Raw genomic sequence first — 17084 nt, 5'->3', positions numbered from 1 at the left:
AGAATGCAATCGAGACACAATGATTTTTTTTTGCCTAAATTAATTGTTTACACTATGTTGGAACCAGTCAGGCACAACATGTTGTATTTCTGTCCAAAAGAACTGACAGCATACATACACTTTAGATTTCCTACTACTTTTCATTGCACATTTATGACTACCAAATTTCATTCAGAGACTAAAATTTCCCATGTCAAAATGCCTGCCTTTTGCTAAGTATTTTAGTGGGAGAGAAGTGGTTGCAGATAAAGTAAATTCAAAAACCTCCAACAACTGAGCTATGACCTAGTTACTAGTATGGATTAACTTTAGTGTCACCCTGGTCACAGAAAAATGATGGCATGTTCTTGCCTGTGGGAAAAGCTTAAGCTACTTTTTACCTCTTTTTTGCCACAAACTATCAGCACCCACAAAACAGTTACAGCTCAGTTGATGCACAGTAACCAACTAGATTTGTCTAGTCAGACCAACTAGATTTGTCTCATTTCTTCAGAAACAGGGAAATAGGTTCTGCTAAGATTAGAGAACATTCCTGTGTGCATTTTCATAAAGCCTTGTGTTTCAAAAGCAGAAATACAAAATTACCAAGCTGCACACTAAAAGTGAAAGAAAATTAACCACCACTTATGTTGCATATATTTACTTTGTGCCTTTTACTTTGGACTTCTTCGTTTCTTCTTCTGGTTTGTCCTTCTTCAGCTTTCTATTCGGTCTTGGAACAATGTCATCAAAAGGATTAAATAAAACCTGTTAAAAAAGTAGTATTTTAGCCACATCTTTATTAGGTATTTGAATTAAATTATTCAATATTTTAAAATAATACATAAAAAAAACCATGTCAAGTTTTCATACTAGAACACAGTTTTCTGAACGCTATGAATAAATTAATTTTAAAATTTCAAATTTCAAACCAGAACACTCACCTCACTACTACTTATTTTGTGTGGGCTGAGAGGTCTCTCTTCCTTGTCAACTTCTACTTCAGCCAGACGCAACATGTTATATATTGTGTCCCCTGTAACCTGTCAGATTTATAAAAAGGTTTGAAAGCCCTTGCCTATAATTTTTATTTTTTAATTATTCTGCAAAATGGAAGGAAATTATTATGCAAAGAATTTTGGAAATACCAATGATATAGGAAATACTGTAAGTATGTAAGAATTCTAAGAGACAGCAAGTATAACGTACAAATGTTTAGTTTTTTAAAAATTAACAGCAAAAGTTCAATGATTACAGGTAGCTAAACCTGCATTTTAGAGAGTATATGCTGGGGAAGATGTTAAATTCTTACTGTGAGCTGTGAAACAGTTAAATAAGAGACAATGTGAAACAAAAAAAAAATAGTTGGTTTGTTTTCTTTCAAGTAAATTATGAGAGTGGTAAATTCATCTTATGTTTTTCACTTTCCTGATTCTTTTTGGGTAACCAGAATTTACAAACAGAATTTTCTAAAATGTCACTACTATTAGATGAACTGATTAATAAGACAGAGCTATAATAATATTAGTATTCAAAGGAAGTACAACACGAAAATGTAATTCAGAAGAATAACAACAGCAAAGTACATAATTATGGGAACGACCCATATAAACAGAAATAGGAAATAAGAGAACAGAGACAGCTTAGAAAGTGGTGAAAAAAATTTCAAATGTATGTAGCAGCAAACAACACTAAAATAGCCTCTAAATACAAAGAAACTCGGTGTAACTTCTGTCAAACTAAAACTGGGATGCTAGTACATGTAGCAGACCTTTCCAAAGATTGTGTGCTTGTTATTAAGTTCATCTGCACGACCCAACGTAAAGAAAAACTGACTCCCATTATCATGGGGCCCAGCATTTGCCATAGCAACAAGTCCTCTTCGATTAAATCGCAATCGTGAGTGGAACTCATCCTGGTAAAGACAGAAAAGAACATGATTTAAGCATGTAACTATTTTTTCCACTTCTTTAGCTATGGCTTATCTATTTAAAACAATATGCACACACAGAAAATACACTGTTATTTTTTTTTTAAATACAGACAGTAATGAAACAAGTCTTTTGAAACTTAATTTCACAATTGTATTTAAAAGCTTCAGTTTTCATCATCAAATATTATTTTTAGTCAGCGTTTTTTCTTCTTGGTGCCTGTAACAATGCAAGTAAGTGAACCATCTTCTTTCAAAAGAAACCATAAACACATAACCAACAAACACCAAAATAAAGAAATTAGAAAGTAGTATATCAAAAATAGAAAGATGCATGATTTAATAACAATTCTAATTCTGTCTTGTTAATTTTATCTTCTTCCCATCACTGCCTATATAAACAAAAGTTATTATTTTGGGAGGAATTTATTATAAAAATTCAAAGCATTTACAAAGTTAACTGCATTTCATATATTTCTTGTAAAACTATCATTCTTGTTAACCACTGTATTTAGGGGAAAAATCCTAACTCATGTAAAATAACTGGAATCTCAATAGTGGGTTGTAATAGTATAGTATTGCAAAAATCCACACTAAGAAGATTTTCTGGACCATAAGAGAATAGAATAGGACTACTTTCAAAGTAAGCTGAAAGTGAGAAGTACTATATTAATACCATGATAGTATCACAATTCTAAACACTGCAATATTGAGATGCCACTAATTTTAAGCAGTGATACTACTACAATATTGGTAATACTTGTTTTGTCCTCTGCTCAGGTACCTATCCCTTCCACAAACTTCATGTTACGAGTCTACTCTAGCAGCAGGGAGATGGAAGGCCCAGGGACATGCTATGCAGCCTCAGTCAAGAGTTAAAATTACCTTGCCCATCTGAAATAACACAATCGGGCAGAACAGAAAGCAGCTGCTCTGTGTATGTAGCTTCACTCAGGATCTGAGTCTCCTGGTTAAGACATAAGCCATGCTGCTATCAATCATACCAATGAACACATATTCAACATTCGGAGACTTTTTCTAAATGAGACATAATGTGTGTAAGCATTGTACACATCTGCATCTGAACTTCCGCATATCAACAGCTACTCTTCACTCCTACCCACCCCTATTTTTCCTTGTGAAGTTCATGCTAATAAGGTTATACATTTATCATAATATCAGAACAGCTAGATTTAAGAACTCTCATTTCAAAAAGGCATATTCAAAAATACTGAAGCAACATGTGAAAGCAACTACTGTACAGGTATAATGTTGCATTTCTAATATAGGGTTTGTTTTCTCATAACCTAACATAGCAGGAGTAACAACTGATAGAGAGAATAACCAGAAATTAATTCAGAAGATATACAGATATGTACCTTGAAAGGAGCCCCATAGATTGAATCTCCACCTGTTCCAGTACCAGTGGGATCACCTCCCTGCACTATAAAGCCAGGCACTACTCTGTGAAATACTGTGTTATTGTAATACTCTAAAAAAAAAAAAAAAAAAAAAAAAAAAAAAAAAAGAGGATATTAAACACATGTAAGTGGTCTCAAAATCAAACTTTGATCTAGATTATGCAGAGATGTCCAGAGACTGAAATTCCAGATAGCAAGCACAGTAACTGATTTCACTACTTTGACTGGGTTCCTTTCTCTTTTACTGTCTTGCTCAGTGTGACTGTATCTCAGCTACAAAGTACTGCTGACGACATGTATGAAAAAAAACATTGTGTCATGGGTTTCTGTTGCAGAAGACACTACACATCACCCACAAGATACTGATGAATTATTTTCTTCTCAGCTTTTAAGTTTTAGCACTGGAATGATATTATCAATGTACATCAGTTTAAAAGGAGAGCTAAAACTACTATGCTCTGCCAGTATCTCTTGTACATCATTAGCCATATCCATACACCAAATGATTAGTATTTCCACTCACCAGCATGGACACAGGAGTCACCCCTTTCACTACCTACACTGTAACCAAGCTGATCATTTTCACAGAATGAAGTATGTGGTACCTGAAAGATCATCTAGTTCCAACCCCCCTGCCATGGACAGAGACACCTTCCACTAAACGAGGTTGCTCAAAGCCCCGTCCAACCTGGCCTTGAACCCTTCCAGGGAGGGGGCAGCCACAGCTTCTCTGGGCAACCTGTCCCAATGACTCGCCACCCTCACAGGAAATAGTTTCTTCCTTGTATGTACTCTAAATTTACCCTCTTTCAGTTTAAAGCCATTACTCCTTGGCCTATCACTACATGCCCTTGTAACAAGTCCCTCTCCAACCTCCCTGTAGCCCCCTTTAAGTACTGAAAGGCTACTACAAGGTCTCTCCAGAGCCTTCCCTTGTCCAGGCTGAACATCCCCAACTCTCTCAGCCTGTCCTCACAGGGGAGGTGCTCCAGCCCCCTGAGCATCTTTGAGGCCCTTCTCAGGACTCACTCCAACAGGTCCATGTCCTTCTTATGTTGGGGGCCCCACAGCTGGACACAGCTCTGCGGGTGGGGTCTCACAAGAGCAGAGTAGAAGGGCACAGTCACCTCCCTCAGCCTGCTGGCCACACTTCTCTTGATGCAGCCCAGGATACGGTTGGATTTCTGGGCTGCAAGTGCATGTTGCACGCTCATAGTCAGTTTTCTATCCACTACCGCTCCTAAATCCTCTGCAGGGCTGCTCTCAATCCACTCATCACCCAGCCTGGATTTGTGCTTGGGATTGCCTTGACCCATGTGCAGGATCTTGCACTTGGCCTTGTTGAACTTCATGAGATTTGCACGGGCCCACCACACCAGCCTGTCCAGGTCCCTCTGGATGGCATTTCTTCCCTCCAGTGTGTTGAATGGACCACACAGCCTGGTGTCATCAGCAAATTTGCTGAGGGTGCCCTCAATCCCACTGTCCCCATGTCTCTGACAAATATGTTAAACAGCACTGGTCCCAAAACCAACCCCTGAGGAACACCACTCATCACTGCTCTCTACTTGGACATCGAGCCATTGACTCGCTCTTTGAATGCGACCATCCAGCCTTCCCACTGCCTCCTGCAGCCCAGCACCGCTGCAGGTTGTCCTCGCCCTGGGCACGGCTTCTGAAGGCAGCTCTGCTGCCTGTCCCTGCCCCAGAGGAAAGGTCCATGTGTTTCCCGCAGCCTGAGCCCCAAACTGCAGCCTATCCCTCCAGAAGCTCTGTCTGGGTGGAGGCATTGGCCACTGTAGAGGTGGAGGGTGCGGACCCCCCAGCCGGAGATGTGGCCTTTGCTCTCGGACGAGTGCCCGCTGTCCTGCCCTGAGGGTCAGGTTGGACAGGTGCCCTTGGCCAGTGCAGATGGACACAGAACGGTGCCCCATTGCTGGGTTATGTGAACATCAGGCCTCGCCACTCGGCCAGTGGAATGTCCCTCCTTGGGAGAGGCGCCCCCCCTGTGCGCCCTCCCGCATGAGCTGTCGCACCATACTCTGGCACCCCTCTATTTTACAAAAAAAAGGCACAAAGATTGCATATGAAATTATTTCTACAACTTCTCTCTCATTCAGTCATTACCTTCCATACAAAGCTGAATGAAATTTCTACATGCTTTTGGTGCTTCTTTTGACCATAATTCAATATCTATATCTCCTGCTGTTGTTCTCAGCAAAACCTATAAAAATATAGATAAGCACATCATTTTATTGTAACTTAGCCACTGACAAAAGAATATCATTGCCAAGTTAAAAAAATGCGTCTGAATTCATTACATTAGTAACAGCAGTAGACATTCACATGTTCTAGGTAGCTACTGTTAGTTCTAGATATTATTGCCAAAACTTAAGATACAGTTCTGAATCAATACATATGAATAAGGCTTCAAGGCCAATGACCTGGTACCTGACACGTGATAGAAAACTTTCATATCCTTTACCACTTCTACAACAAAACAACAGAGAAAATAAAAAATATAAAATTATGCTGTAAATCTCCAAACGCAGATACTTATTTTACAAGTAATATCATTAAATTCAGTGAGAGACCATAATAAAATTAAGAATCTAAAATACAATCAAGAACAGAGGAAATGAAATTAAACGCTTCAAGGACTTCTCTGTGTTACGCATTCACACATTAGCCGTCGTGCTTTTGACTTTAAATGTCTTTAAAGGACTGTATCGCCTCAAACGAACTTAAACCAAAGCAGCAGCACGACACGGCAGCTGCCGCACACACACACCGCATATTCTCCTCGCCCCGCAACACGCAATTTCTTCGCACCCCACACCCCTCCTATACATCCCCCCCCCACTCAAAAGCAACCCCAGGGCGCACCCCCCCCACCCGAATACCCCCGCACGCACGCGGTGCAGCCGCCTCAGCCGCACCCCCCCGCGCCTGCAGGGCCCCCCCACGGAGCCCAGTTTCCCCACCGCAGCCCCTGCAAGCTTCACCTTGCCGTTGGTGGGAGGCTCCTGGATGTAGATGTTACTCATGGTCGCTGAAGGAGCGTTCCGGCAGGCGGAAGATCGCCCGGGCTCGGCGCTCGAGTTCGCGTCGTCCCTAACGCTCCCTACCACCCCGGACCTCCCGCCATCTTGGGCGCCTCTATAAAGCCCAGGGAGGTGGGGAGGAGGTTGCCGGAGCCAGGAGGAAAGGCGAAGGGGTGAGTTTCCTGCCGGAGTGTCTCTGGGAGTTACTGAGGCAGGAATGCATTTCAGAAAGGCCCGAAGGCTTCTCTAGACACCTGCAGTCCCTTCCTGTGGCTCCCTCCCGGCACTGAGCTCCCCCGTTCTCTCTGTGCGTGGCACGGTCCGAGAGCGCGCCCGGCAAAGTCTTCCGGCGGGGAGAGGCGCCGCTGCGGACCGGGGCCGGGCTGGGCGGTTGAAGGCGCTATGGCTCTGCCGGGTAAGGCGCTTCCAGCCGCGTCTGAGGGGGAAGAAGGGGCCAATAGCCGGCCGGCATCAGGGCCGGCACGTTGGGAAGGGGAAAGAAGCGCCGGGCGGGCGGAAAATTACGCGGGGAGGGCGCGCGACCTCCCATCGCAGTGGGAAGGGGGCGGCGGTGGGGCGCATCTCCCTCAGGCAGCAGGGGCTGCCGCGGGAGAAACCCTGCTCTGGGCTCCACAGCCGGTTTTCTAAACCCGCGGGAGGGAGGGCGATGGCCGGGGGAGCCAGGGGAGGGGGGCGGGGAGTGGAGTGTCTGGCCGGCCGTCGGTGAGCGGAGCTGTGCAGTTGCTTCCTCCGAGGCCTGCGGGGCCTCTCCTCGGCCTTTTGGGTGAGCCGTGAGCAAGTGCTGCGTCGACTCATATCAGTATAAGCCACCTTCCTTGAAGTTAGATCCACACAGTGGTTGTCGGGCTTGGTTTCCCGCCTTGTGTTTTATTCCACATTAGCGTTTGTGTCCCAGTAGATTATTGTTTAAGTAGACCCATTGAGAATGATGGTGAGGCAGGACAGGCAGAAATGCTTGTGCTGCTTGCAACGTATTTAGACATACGTGAGCTAAACATACAGCCGGTGCTTCATAACTTTTCCTTGATCCTGAGATGTGAGGAGCTGAATAAGCCTGAGCTTTGGTAAGCTGCTTCTTGTCAGAAAAGAGACGACCTTAACAAGCTTGATCCCATTCTAGAAAGGGTCCTTGAGGAAGACATCTCATGTTTGCGCTCAAATGTTTCCAGAGCTTTTTGTGCAACCTTGTGCTCTGCTGAATGAATGAGGTCCCCTTAAGAGAGTGCTTGCAATTAAAATATAAATTACTTAAGAGTTTTCAGTGAATGTCTGTCAACATCCATGCACTGCTAGAATTTATAAGTACATGTATAGTGTACAGTTATGGATCCCTGGAAAGTCAAATAGCTATTACCGTGTTCACACTGTAGCTAAACAAATGTATAAGCTTCCAGATAAGTGAATAATTATTAAAATCACAGTGGAAAGGTCATAATAAATCAAATGAGGATTTGGCAATAAATTATGTGAAACTAAATGATCCATAGCAGTTCATGTTATCCAAATTTGTTCTGATAGATTACGGCACAGAAAAGTGACCTTGTAAGTGCACTGGTTTGCCTTTTTTTAAGTTTGTTTGAGATAACTACGGTACTTAATACTCCGCGGACTGATTGCTCCTTTCTGTGTATTGACATTATCAAGCCAGATTTAAAAGAAATTTGAGAGCTCTATTTAAAAACACCTAATTGATGAAATTTTCTGTTTCAGGTGGAAATAAGGATAACATCAGAGCAGGATGCAAGAAATGTGGCTACCGTAAGTCTGTAGTAAGCAATATGAAGTTACAGTGTTTAATTTATCATGTTGGAACTGCCTTGGGGTGGGGAAGAGAGGGGATAAAAAAGAAGTGTTCTCCCTTGTTGTCCAGACATTTGTCAGTTTAAATTACCATAATTTTATTTATTTTTTCATTTCCTATTCATTCTCTGGCTCCTCACACCTACTGCTGCTTTTGAAAACCCTTGAGTTTCTCGAGTAAAAAAGATAAAGCTATTGTATTCTCATATACTGCATTTGCAGTGCAATTAGTTGAGAAGGTTTGAATTGAAAGCACGGTCTTTGATATCTACTGAGATTACCTTTCTTGCTTCTGAGTCTCACTGGGAATTTAGGCAGGCATTTCAGCTCAAGTGAAGTCCAATCGGGTTTAAAAGAAAAAAAGGGTAAAATATGTATGTTCTTCTATGCTAAGAAAACATATTTCTTTGTGCATTCTGCATTTTAAGAAACAGTTAATTTTGTTATTTACAAGTTCTGTAGTTAGCATTTAGTTCATGCTTTGCATTATGCTCTGATCATGTCTGTGGCTACTCTCCTGATGATTGGAGACAGGATTAGTGGAGATTTTAATTTGTTGATCACTAACTCGTATTTTTAGAACAATGGAGGGGTGGATATTGTTTTGCAGTGAATTGTGTTGAATTTTTAACAGTGATTTTAATAATTTTTTTTATGAGCAATGTGGTGTGAAGGGGAAAAAAGCTTGCTTCATTCTTTCACTGTAGACACTGTCTCCAACAAATTTTGTCAATGAGTTGCTTGTGCATCTGTTCTTCCAAAGGAACATGGTTATCAGTATAGATTTAGTGCTTCATTTCTACATGTGGTAAGTACCAGAAGCTTTCTGGAGGAGAAGGAAACTTGTAGTCAGATTGCACAACCTGTATTTATTCTCCTAAAAGTTCTATCTTCAAGATGTAGGTATTTTGTGTTATAAAGACAATGAGCATATTTCAAATGCTGCTTGAATTCCTGTGTCTTTAGTTTAATTTCTCTCAAACCATATTTTTATTTTGTTTCATTTATCTTTATTATTCCAATAGGTGTATTCAGCACAAGGTTTTTAACTCTGGTCAAGACTGAGATGTAACTTGGAAAACTAAACACTAAACTGGTCAAGTAGCAGCTTAGTCAGTATTATGTACTGGCTGTTAAAGATTACATCTCATAAGTGAATAGGATTCCGCTGTGTCACTAGAGGGAGACAAAAAGCAATATAACACACTTGCTGTAGTTTTTAAAATATTTCACTTCATGCTTTTAGGTAATTTCTTCAGGAAGGATGAGAGCTCAATAAAAAAATAAAAGGTGAAGGTTGGACAAAATCTTTAGAGTAACGGAAATAAGACAGAGGTCATAAAGCACTATTAATTGAAATGAAACTGCACAGCCTGGCAAAATTTTTTGAGGCTTTTTCAAAGTAACTCTTCTTCCTCCTCCTTCTCAGATTGCAGCCTAGCCTTTTTTCACTTCTTTAAATAATACTAAAATGGATGTTCTTTAGTTTCTGATATTTTTGGTAAATTGTAATTTTTAATTCTGAATGCTTGTTTTGTTCAGCTGGTCATCTGACATTTGAATGCCGAAACTTCCTCCGAGTAGATCCTCAAAGAGATATTGTTTTAGATGTTAGCAGCACTAGCAGTGAAGACAGTGAGGAAGAAGAACTACAGAGATTGCAAGCCATGCGTGAAAAAAAGAGTAAGATGTTGGTTTTTGTTTTTTTTTTCTTAAAGAGTAAGTTGGATAATGGTCTTCTGAAGTACTGAAACTCTCATTTTATCCTTTGTGATAGCTACTATTAGTTCTTTTAGCCTGTGCTTTAAAAGTAGGTCTTTTACTTCATGTGTTCAGACTTCAGAGATTTGATACACCGACATCTTTTTTTATTACTACTAATTCCTGTTATAGGAAATTAATAATGTACCCATTTGGAACATCTCAAGAAAGGCTCCTAAATACAGAAGATTAAGACTGTTACTAAGAAATTGCTTAGGGGAAAATTACATGGACGTTCTGAGTTAATCTTTTGATTATGTCATGTAGTTTAAACATCTTGAAGTTGATAGTAACTCTTAAAACGAATGACAAATATGACAGCTAAATTTCTCTTCAGTTTCTAAGTAGTGTTTTGATTGAAACAGCTAGTGAATTGAATTTAAACATTCATATTTGGAGAAATACTGTTTTCTATTTGGAAGGTCTGAGCATCAACTGTTTGTCAGAGAGAGAATAAATGGGTTATTTAGCAGATAATTGAGTTAATTTGTATTGGGACTCCAAAGAGGCAGTTCTATAAGTAAGAAGGGGAGATTGTTCCACCATAACATGCTTCAAATGAATGAATGTTCTCCCCATATGCCCATTGAAATGTCATGTTTCGTTCTGTTGTTCTCACATTCCAGACATAACATTGAGTTCCTACCAAAGGTACTATTTAGGATGGAGAAGGGATAGACAGAACCCTGTAATTTGCTGGAACACTGCAAAAGAAATGGATAGTCTGCTTGTCAGGAGTGCTGAATGGGTACTGCAACAGTCCTTTCTTGGAACAAGTCTCTTTGGAAAATCTTGTTCCCACTTATTATGTACTCTTGAATGTGAGGGGATTTTTGGCCCTAAACTGATTGAAGATGGATATCTGCAGGAAAAACAGATATTTACTTGATCTTGTAATATCTCTGTTATATGTTCTTTCTCAAATGTGGCTGCTATGTGTACTGTAAGAAGATATGTATCTTTTAACTGTCAATAATCTAGGCAGGATTTTGCCATTTTCAAGTGGCCTCATTTTAAGATTTTTGCACTGTTTGCACTTAAATTTTTGCACCGTTTTCTTAAAAAATTACTGAGTACTTGTTCACACATTTTTATTCATGGTTTTTTATTACTCCAAAAGTAATTTGTGTTTTATAACTCATACTGAATTCTTTCAAATTTCACTTCAGAACATACAGACAGGTAATTTCTATTTGGGGTAGTAAATGAATAACTGCACTAGCATGCAGACTATATGAAATGTTGATTGATAGAAATAAGATGAAATGCTCAAAATCAACTATGTGTTTTAAGGTTAAATTGTAAAGCTGGTATTTTCCTATTAGCTGACATTGTAATGTGTATTTATGTAGTGGGTTTGCATTTCAGAGAACTCAAAAATGCTTTTTGAATTGCTATATTAAAGTGTTAAGGTCAGAAACTTCATCTAGTATAATAAAAATATTGCTTGTAAGTGAAATGTGAAGATACTATATAGTATTACACAGTGTTAGGGCAGGAAACAAGCATGACCAGATGAGAGGTGACTCTTGTGCCTATTTTTATAGACAGTATATTGACAGTTAACTCAAATGGCATGGCTCTCTGTGAGGTGTGAAATGAGGATGTGTGAAAGTAATTCAGGTAAACCTAAGGGATTATTCTTTTTTTTGTATGTTCTAGTTAAATGACCTCTTTTCAGACTCGGACAAGTCTTTTAAAATGCAGAAGAACAAATATAAACATATAGGAGAAGTCAGTACTTTTTGCTACGTTTCCTTCATTCTTAGTGCTTAGATCAAAGTCATTAGAATGTAAATTGTATAAAAAGTTCTGCTACACTGCAAAATATTTCTGAAATTACTATACTAGATGAGAATTTGGAGGAAAGAAAAGAAAAACTAAGAATTCTGTAGTAACTTTACATTGCTATTGAAGCCACTTTTTAAGTGCTGATATTAATTCAGAGTAACGTTTTGTAAACTGTAACTTTTTATCCATAGATTTAAATGAGGAGGAAGAAAAAAAGAAACAAAAAAGAAAAAACAAAGAAAAAACAAAATTAAAGAGACCAAGGAAAAGGTAACTCTATCAAACACTTAATTTCAAAACAGAACTTTAGAAATATTTCTGATGTTTGAGTTCTTTCTCAGAAAACATTGCTGCTTTGATGCGACTTTATTTGCAATTACATCTTTAATTTGAAAAGCTTCCTTTTTTCCAGTGAGAATTTTTTTGTTCTTTGAGTAATAGTAAGGCCACAGGTTTTTTGCTGTGGAGTTAGGACCATGGAAGTGTAGAAAGTTAGCAGGCTGGAGGTCTGTGGGTCTGAGAAATCAATGCTCCTGCTGTTTGTTTGTCCAGCAGTAGGCAAAATATGGTGGAGAAAAGAAAAAGTCTAGAGGATTAGTGGGGTTGGTCCCCAGCTTAACTCACATGGAGAAGCCTCCCTGAAGATCAGAGTCCCTAAAATTCCCTGTGTGCACACATGCTTGTCTAGACACACATGCACATGCTCGGAGTAACACGTAACTATCAAAAGGAAAGCTTCTGTAGTTTTACTTAGCATGTGTTGAGTCTTAATCTTTCTGTTACAATAGAAGCCTAAAAAAAAAAAAGTTACTCCAGTTTCAAAGGAAAACGCTGTTATACTCAAATTTATTGTGAAACTGAGTTTTGGCCCGCTGACAGTTTTTTTATATATGAAACAATAGACTGGTTAGTCATTGGGACTGCTGATGAGACAATATCCCAGGAATGGCACTGAGAACTAGGGAATGTATAATCTATTTGGAGGCCACAATAAAATGTTTTTCAGAAATAAAGAAACAAGATTTAACACTGATTTTATTGGCATTTTTTCCGCTTCCTTATTTGCGTAATGTAGCTCTAACTTACACTTACGAAGACAGTAGAAAAGAGTCAGTCTACTGGCTGTAATATTTACCTGCAAGTAATTAATAGTTACTCATGCAAACAGTAGCATAAAACTGTCCTCTTGACTATAGTAATTGTGACCTTTCTTTCATTGTCACTTAATTTTTGTATGTTTATAATCACTCCTCACTGCTGATTAGAGATCAATATTATCATCTGCAAGAGCATCCAAATTTGGCACACCCACTTCTCTTAGATTTTTGCACAAGAGAAATATATTAAGATTTGTTTGAAGGTATTACTGTAGCTTTGTTATTGATCATGTGATATTTCAAAAGTTGGAAGCGCTATCTTACTGTCATACTTGGTTTTTGTCAGCCTGTACTCTTATTCTTATTGAAGGTTGAAAAACACACAACTTGCCCATTCTGTCGTTAATTAATCTATATTAAAAACGTACAGCTTTTCTGGCACAATAGTCTAACTAGAAAAGTTGTTCAGTTGAACATGCAGACTGAGATATCATAATCTTTCCAGTGGATGCTACTGTACAAATTCTACACCAAATTCAATTTATGACATTATTTAAGTACTGAAATTAAATACCCCACATTATTCTTGTGGCATTTTCCTTCTTTAATTATATATCAAACTGTATACATACATATATATATATACACATATACATGTTGGGGTTTTTTGTTTTTTTTTTTTTTTTTACTAGATCTTCCTCATCAAGTACGGCTGAAGAGGATGGGCCAAAGCCAAAAAAACAAAAATCACATAAAAAAGAAAGGGAAAGGGAAAAAAAGAATAAATCTAAGAAAGGAAAACATCATAAAAAGGAGAAAAAGAAGAGACGAAAGGAAAAAAGTTCATCTTCTGATAGTTCAGACAGTTCTAGTAGTGACTGAGGTGCTGGGCTATTTTTGCGCTCACTGCTACAGAGAAGATGATTTTCCTTTCAAATCAATTTTATTTATGCTTTGCAATGCTGGTGTTTTAAAATGAGATCTATATATATTTTTAAGAAATCTATTTGCAAATATCAGTGCTTCAAATTTTTAAATGGACCATTTGGGAAAAAAAATGCTCTTCTATTTCAAGTTTATTAGTACTGTCCCATGTAAGCTTAACTAGTTTTTCACTCTTAGTTCAGCTGTGATTAGTTGTGTTTGGAATCCTTTACACTAGGATATGATCAACTTCAGTTTGCAAGTCCTTGTGTAGAAAGATTTGGACTTATATTCTTACTGTCAGAATGGTGAAATTAAATTTGGAAATTCAAGTGAGATTTTCTATTATGTTATCTTTTAAATAAATGTATGTTTTACATACATACTTACATACATTAATCAGTAAGTGCAAATATGTAGTAGGGTTCAGGTCCAGAGAATGTAAAGAATGGGCAATGAGAAGCTAAAAGAGATTGCTCCTTCAAAATTATCTTCTAATATTAATATAGTCATAGACTATGAAACACAATTACACATTCTTTTGGCAAGATCCGTGTGAGCAAGCTCAAAACAAACAAAACTGTTGATTTTCCAAAGTCCTTTCTTTTTGCCTAGGTTTTGTTCTTTTACAATTACAGCCATTTCATCTTTGACATAGATATAAAATGCAACTTCCTAACACTAGATGGCTGTCCAGCAAGATTGTTTACAAAACTGTAAGAACTGTGTTAGTACAGTACGTGGTAATTAATGCCTACATGAACTAAAACAGAAAATGCAAAGACTGACAATTGACAAGAATTATGAATCCTCCATTCTAATAAAAATCCCATTGTAAAGTGAAACAAACAAACAAGCAAACCTTTTGTGGAATGTGTGCAATCTGCCATGTTGAAGTTGGTAGCAAAATTTACCTTTTGCTATTGGGAGCAATGTTAAGCATGTCAAAATTTTATAGCTGGATTCTGGGGTATCCAATTCATATCTTGTACTGTGGTAGGGTACAGGTTCAAGACAGACTGATACTTTTCAGTTGAGCAGATTTTAGATGCTTAATCCTATCCCAGAATTGCCTAAACCTCAAAGTGCCTACGTTTACAGCTTCTTGAAATTGCGTGTTCATGCTTATGATTTTGGTTTTTCTTTTGCTTAGACGTAGAACTGCTTCCACCTGAGCAGCTTGGCATACAGCTGCAGTGTAAGTCTCATGGGAGTCAAAAGAGGAGGAAGAGCAACACCAAAACTTTCTTAACAATAATACCCATTGCCTGTGTTTTTGACAGTGGGTTATAACATTGAGTCGGTACAAAATGTTTTATGGTATTTTAATGGTTACTGCATTTGACCTGAAAGTGAGATAGCTAGATCTAACTCTGTCTTTCAAACTTTAGTGTCTCAGACCAATACCCTTATCATTGTGCAACTCGTGCTGTAGATGCTATGCTAGGGAACATTAAAGATCAAAATACTCGTGGAAGCCTGTTGTGCTTTTAACCCAGCCAGCAGCCAAACACCATGCAGTTGCTTGTATCTCTGCAAACCGACTTTATACACTTTCTCCTTCAGCAGCTTCTGCGACCTATCATGTGAGGCTCCACGCAGTGGCCTTCCACCTTCAATGCTTTCCTACAATGCGACAGGACCTGTCAGTAAACAAGGCATGTTGCTTCTCATTATCTGGTAGTTCATTATACAGTGGGGGTTCTTCAGCATGCATCACCTCTTCCTCTGGTGACATTCTGAAATCTTTGTCTTCTGGCCAATTTGTGATCACTTCCAATACTCCTGGGTGGCTGGGGCTCCCTATCTGAGCCCGCTGTGTGATCAGTGCAACCCATTTACTCCACATGGCATCGACTGCATGGTGTATAGAGGAGACCCAGCCCAGCACTGGCAGTCAGGGTGCCAGGAGGAGCTGGGCTTCAATGCCGACCACGTCAGAAGCTGCTCAAACCCCTTCATATGCTGCCAATATCTCTTCTTCAGTTGGAGTACAGCAGGCTGCAGATCCTCTGTATCCCAGACTCCAAAATCCCAGGGGTCGGCATTGGGTCTCCCCTGGTGCTCTCTGCCAGAGACTCCAGGTAGCGCTATTCCTCCTGGCTGCAGTGTAGAGCACATTTTTAACATCTTGTCCTGCCCGAACTGGCCCAAGGGCTACAGCATGAACTATTTCCTGTTTAATTTGTTCAAAGTCTTGTTGCCCAGCGCCCCAGGTAAAATCATTCTTTTTCCCAATTACTTGATAGAGGGGGCTTACAATCTGAGTGATTTGGAATATGCATTCTCCAGAAACCTACAATACATAAGAAAGCTTGAGTTTCCTTTTTGCTAGTCGGTGGGGACAGAGCTGTTATTTTATTAATCACTTCCATCGGAATCTGATTATGTCCATCTTCCCATTTTATTCCTAAAAACTGAATCTCCTGTGCAGGTCTCTTGACCTTATCCCGCTTTATGGCAAAATTGGCTCTCAGAAGCATTTGGACTATTTTCTCCCCTTTCTCAAAAAATTCTGCCGTATCACCCCATATGATGATGTCCTCAATGCACTGGTGATGTTCCAGAGCTTCCCCCTGTTCCAGTGCAGTCTAGATCAACCCATGGCACATGGTGGGGCTGTGTTTCCACCCCTGGGGCAGTCATTTCCAGGTCTATTGGACACCCCTCCAGGTGAAAGCAGACTGTGGCCTGCACTCTGCTGCCAAAGGGATTGAGAAGAACGTGTTGGCAATATCAATTGTGGTGCATCATTTGGCTGCCTTTGACTCCAGTTCATGTTGCAGCTGCAGCATGTCCAGCGCAGCAGCACTCAGCAGTGGTGTGACTTCATTCAGACCACAATAGTCCACTGTCAGTCTCCACTCTCCATCAGACTTCCACACTGGCCATATGGGGCTGTTAAAGGGTGAGAAATTCTTGCTCATCACTCCTTGCCTCTCCTGTTGACAAATCAGTTTATGGGTAGGAATTACAGAGTCTCGGTTGGTATGATATTGCCACCAGTGCATTGTTGTAGTAGTGACTGACACTTGCTGTTCTTCGACCCTCAGCAATCCCCCAACAGAAGGGTCCTCTGAGAGACCAGGCAAAGCAGACACCTCTTTGATTTCCTCTGTCTCCCAGACAGCTAAACCCAAAGCCCACACGTATTTGGGTCCCTGAAATACCCTCTCCTGATGTGACCTGTACCAAGAATGCATGGAGCTTCTGGGCCAGACACAATGGGGTGCTTTTGCCACTCATTTCCAGTTAGGCTCAGTTCAGCCTCCAACAGAGTCAGATGTTGAGACCCCCTGGTCACTCCTGAAATACA

The 17084-nt window shown here is 39.8% G+C and overlaps 2 protein-coding genes across 2 annotated transcripts in view; one reads left to right on the top strand and one right to left on the bottom strand.

Moving 5' to 3' along the window:
- Nucleotides 1-6651, bottom strand: part of CWC27 (CWC27 spliceosome associated cyclophilin) — a 116891-nt gene extending 110240 nt beyond the window's left edge. The window contains exons 1-6 of the mRNA XM_033009153.2: nt 6336-6651; nt 5458-5554; nt 3289-3401; nt 1751-1894; nt 924-1022; nt 644-747 (exon numbers count right to left, since the gene is read on the bottom strand). Coding sequence (XP_032865044.1) covers nt 644-747; nt 924-1022; nt 1751-1894; nt 3289-3401; nt 5458-5554; nt 6336-6377 — 599 coding nt within the window. The 5' untranslated portion in view covers nt 6378-6651. The remainder of the gene's footprint in view (nt 1-643; nt 748-923; nt 1023-1750; nt 1895-3288; nt 3402-5457; nt 5555-6335) is intronic.
- Nucleotides 6652-6717: 66 nt separating this feature from the next.
- SREK1IP1 (SREK1 interacting protein 1) lies at nt 6718-15441 on the top strand. Its single transcript, XM_033009170.2, has 5 exons — nt 6718-6789; nt 8106-8153; nt 9738-9878; nt 11939-12017; nt 13537-15441. Exons 1-5 carry the CDS (start codon nt 6777-6779, stop codon nt 13724-13726), a joined length of 471 nt encoding a protein of 156 aa, XP_032865061.1. The 5' UTR covers nt 6718-6776; the 3' UTR covers nt 13727-15441.
- The last annotated feature ends 1643 nt before the right edge of the window (nt 15442-17084 follow it).

The sequence above is a fragment of the Tyto alba genome, unplaced genomic scaffold, assembly GCF_018691265.1.
Source record: "Tyto alba isolate M040663 unplaced genomic scaffold, T.alba_DEE_v4.0 Super-Scaffold_42, whole genome shotgun sequence".
NCBI classification, from domain to species: domain Eukaryota; kingdom Metazoa; phylum Chordata; class Aves; order Strigiformes; family Tytonidae; genus Tyto; species Tyto alba.
This window is presented reverse-complemented; position numbering and strand designations above follow the sequence as displayed.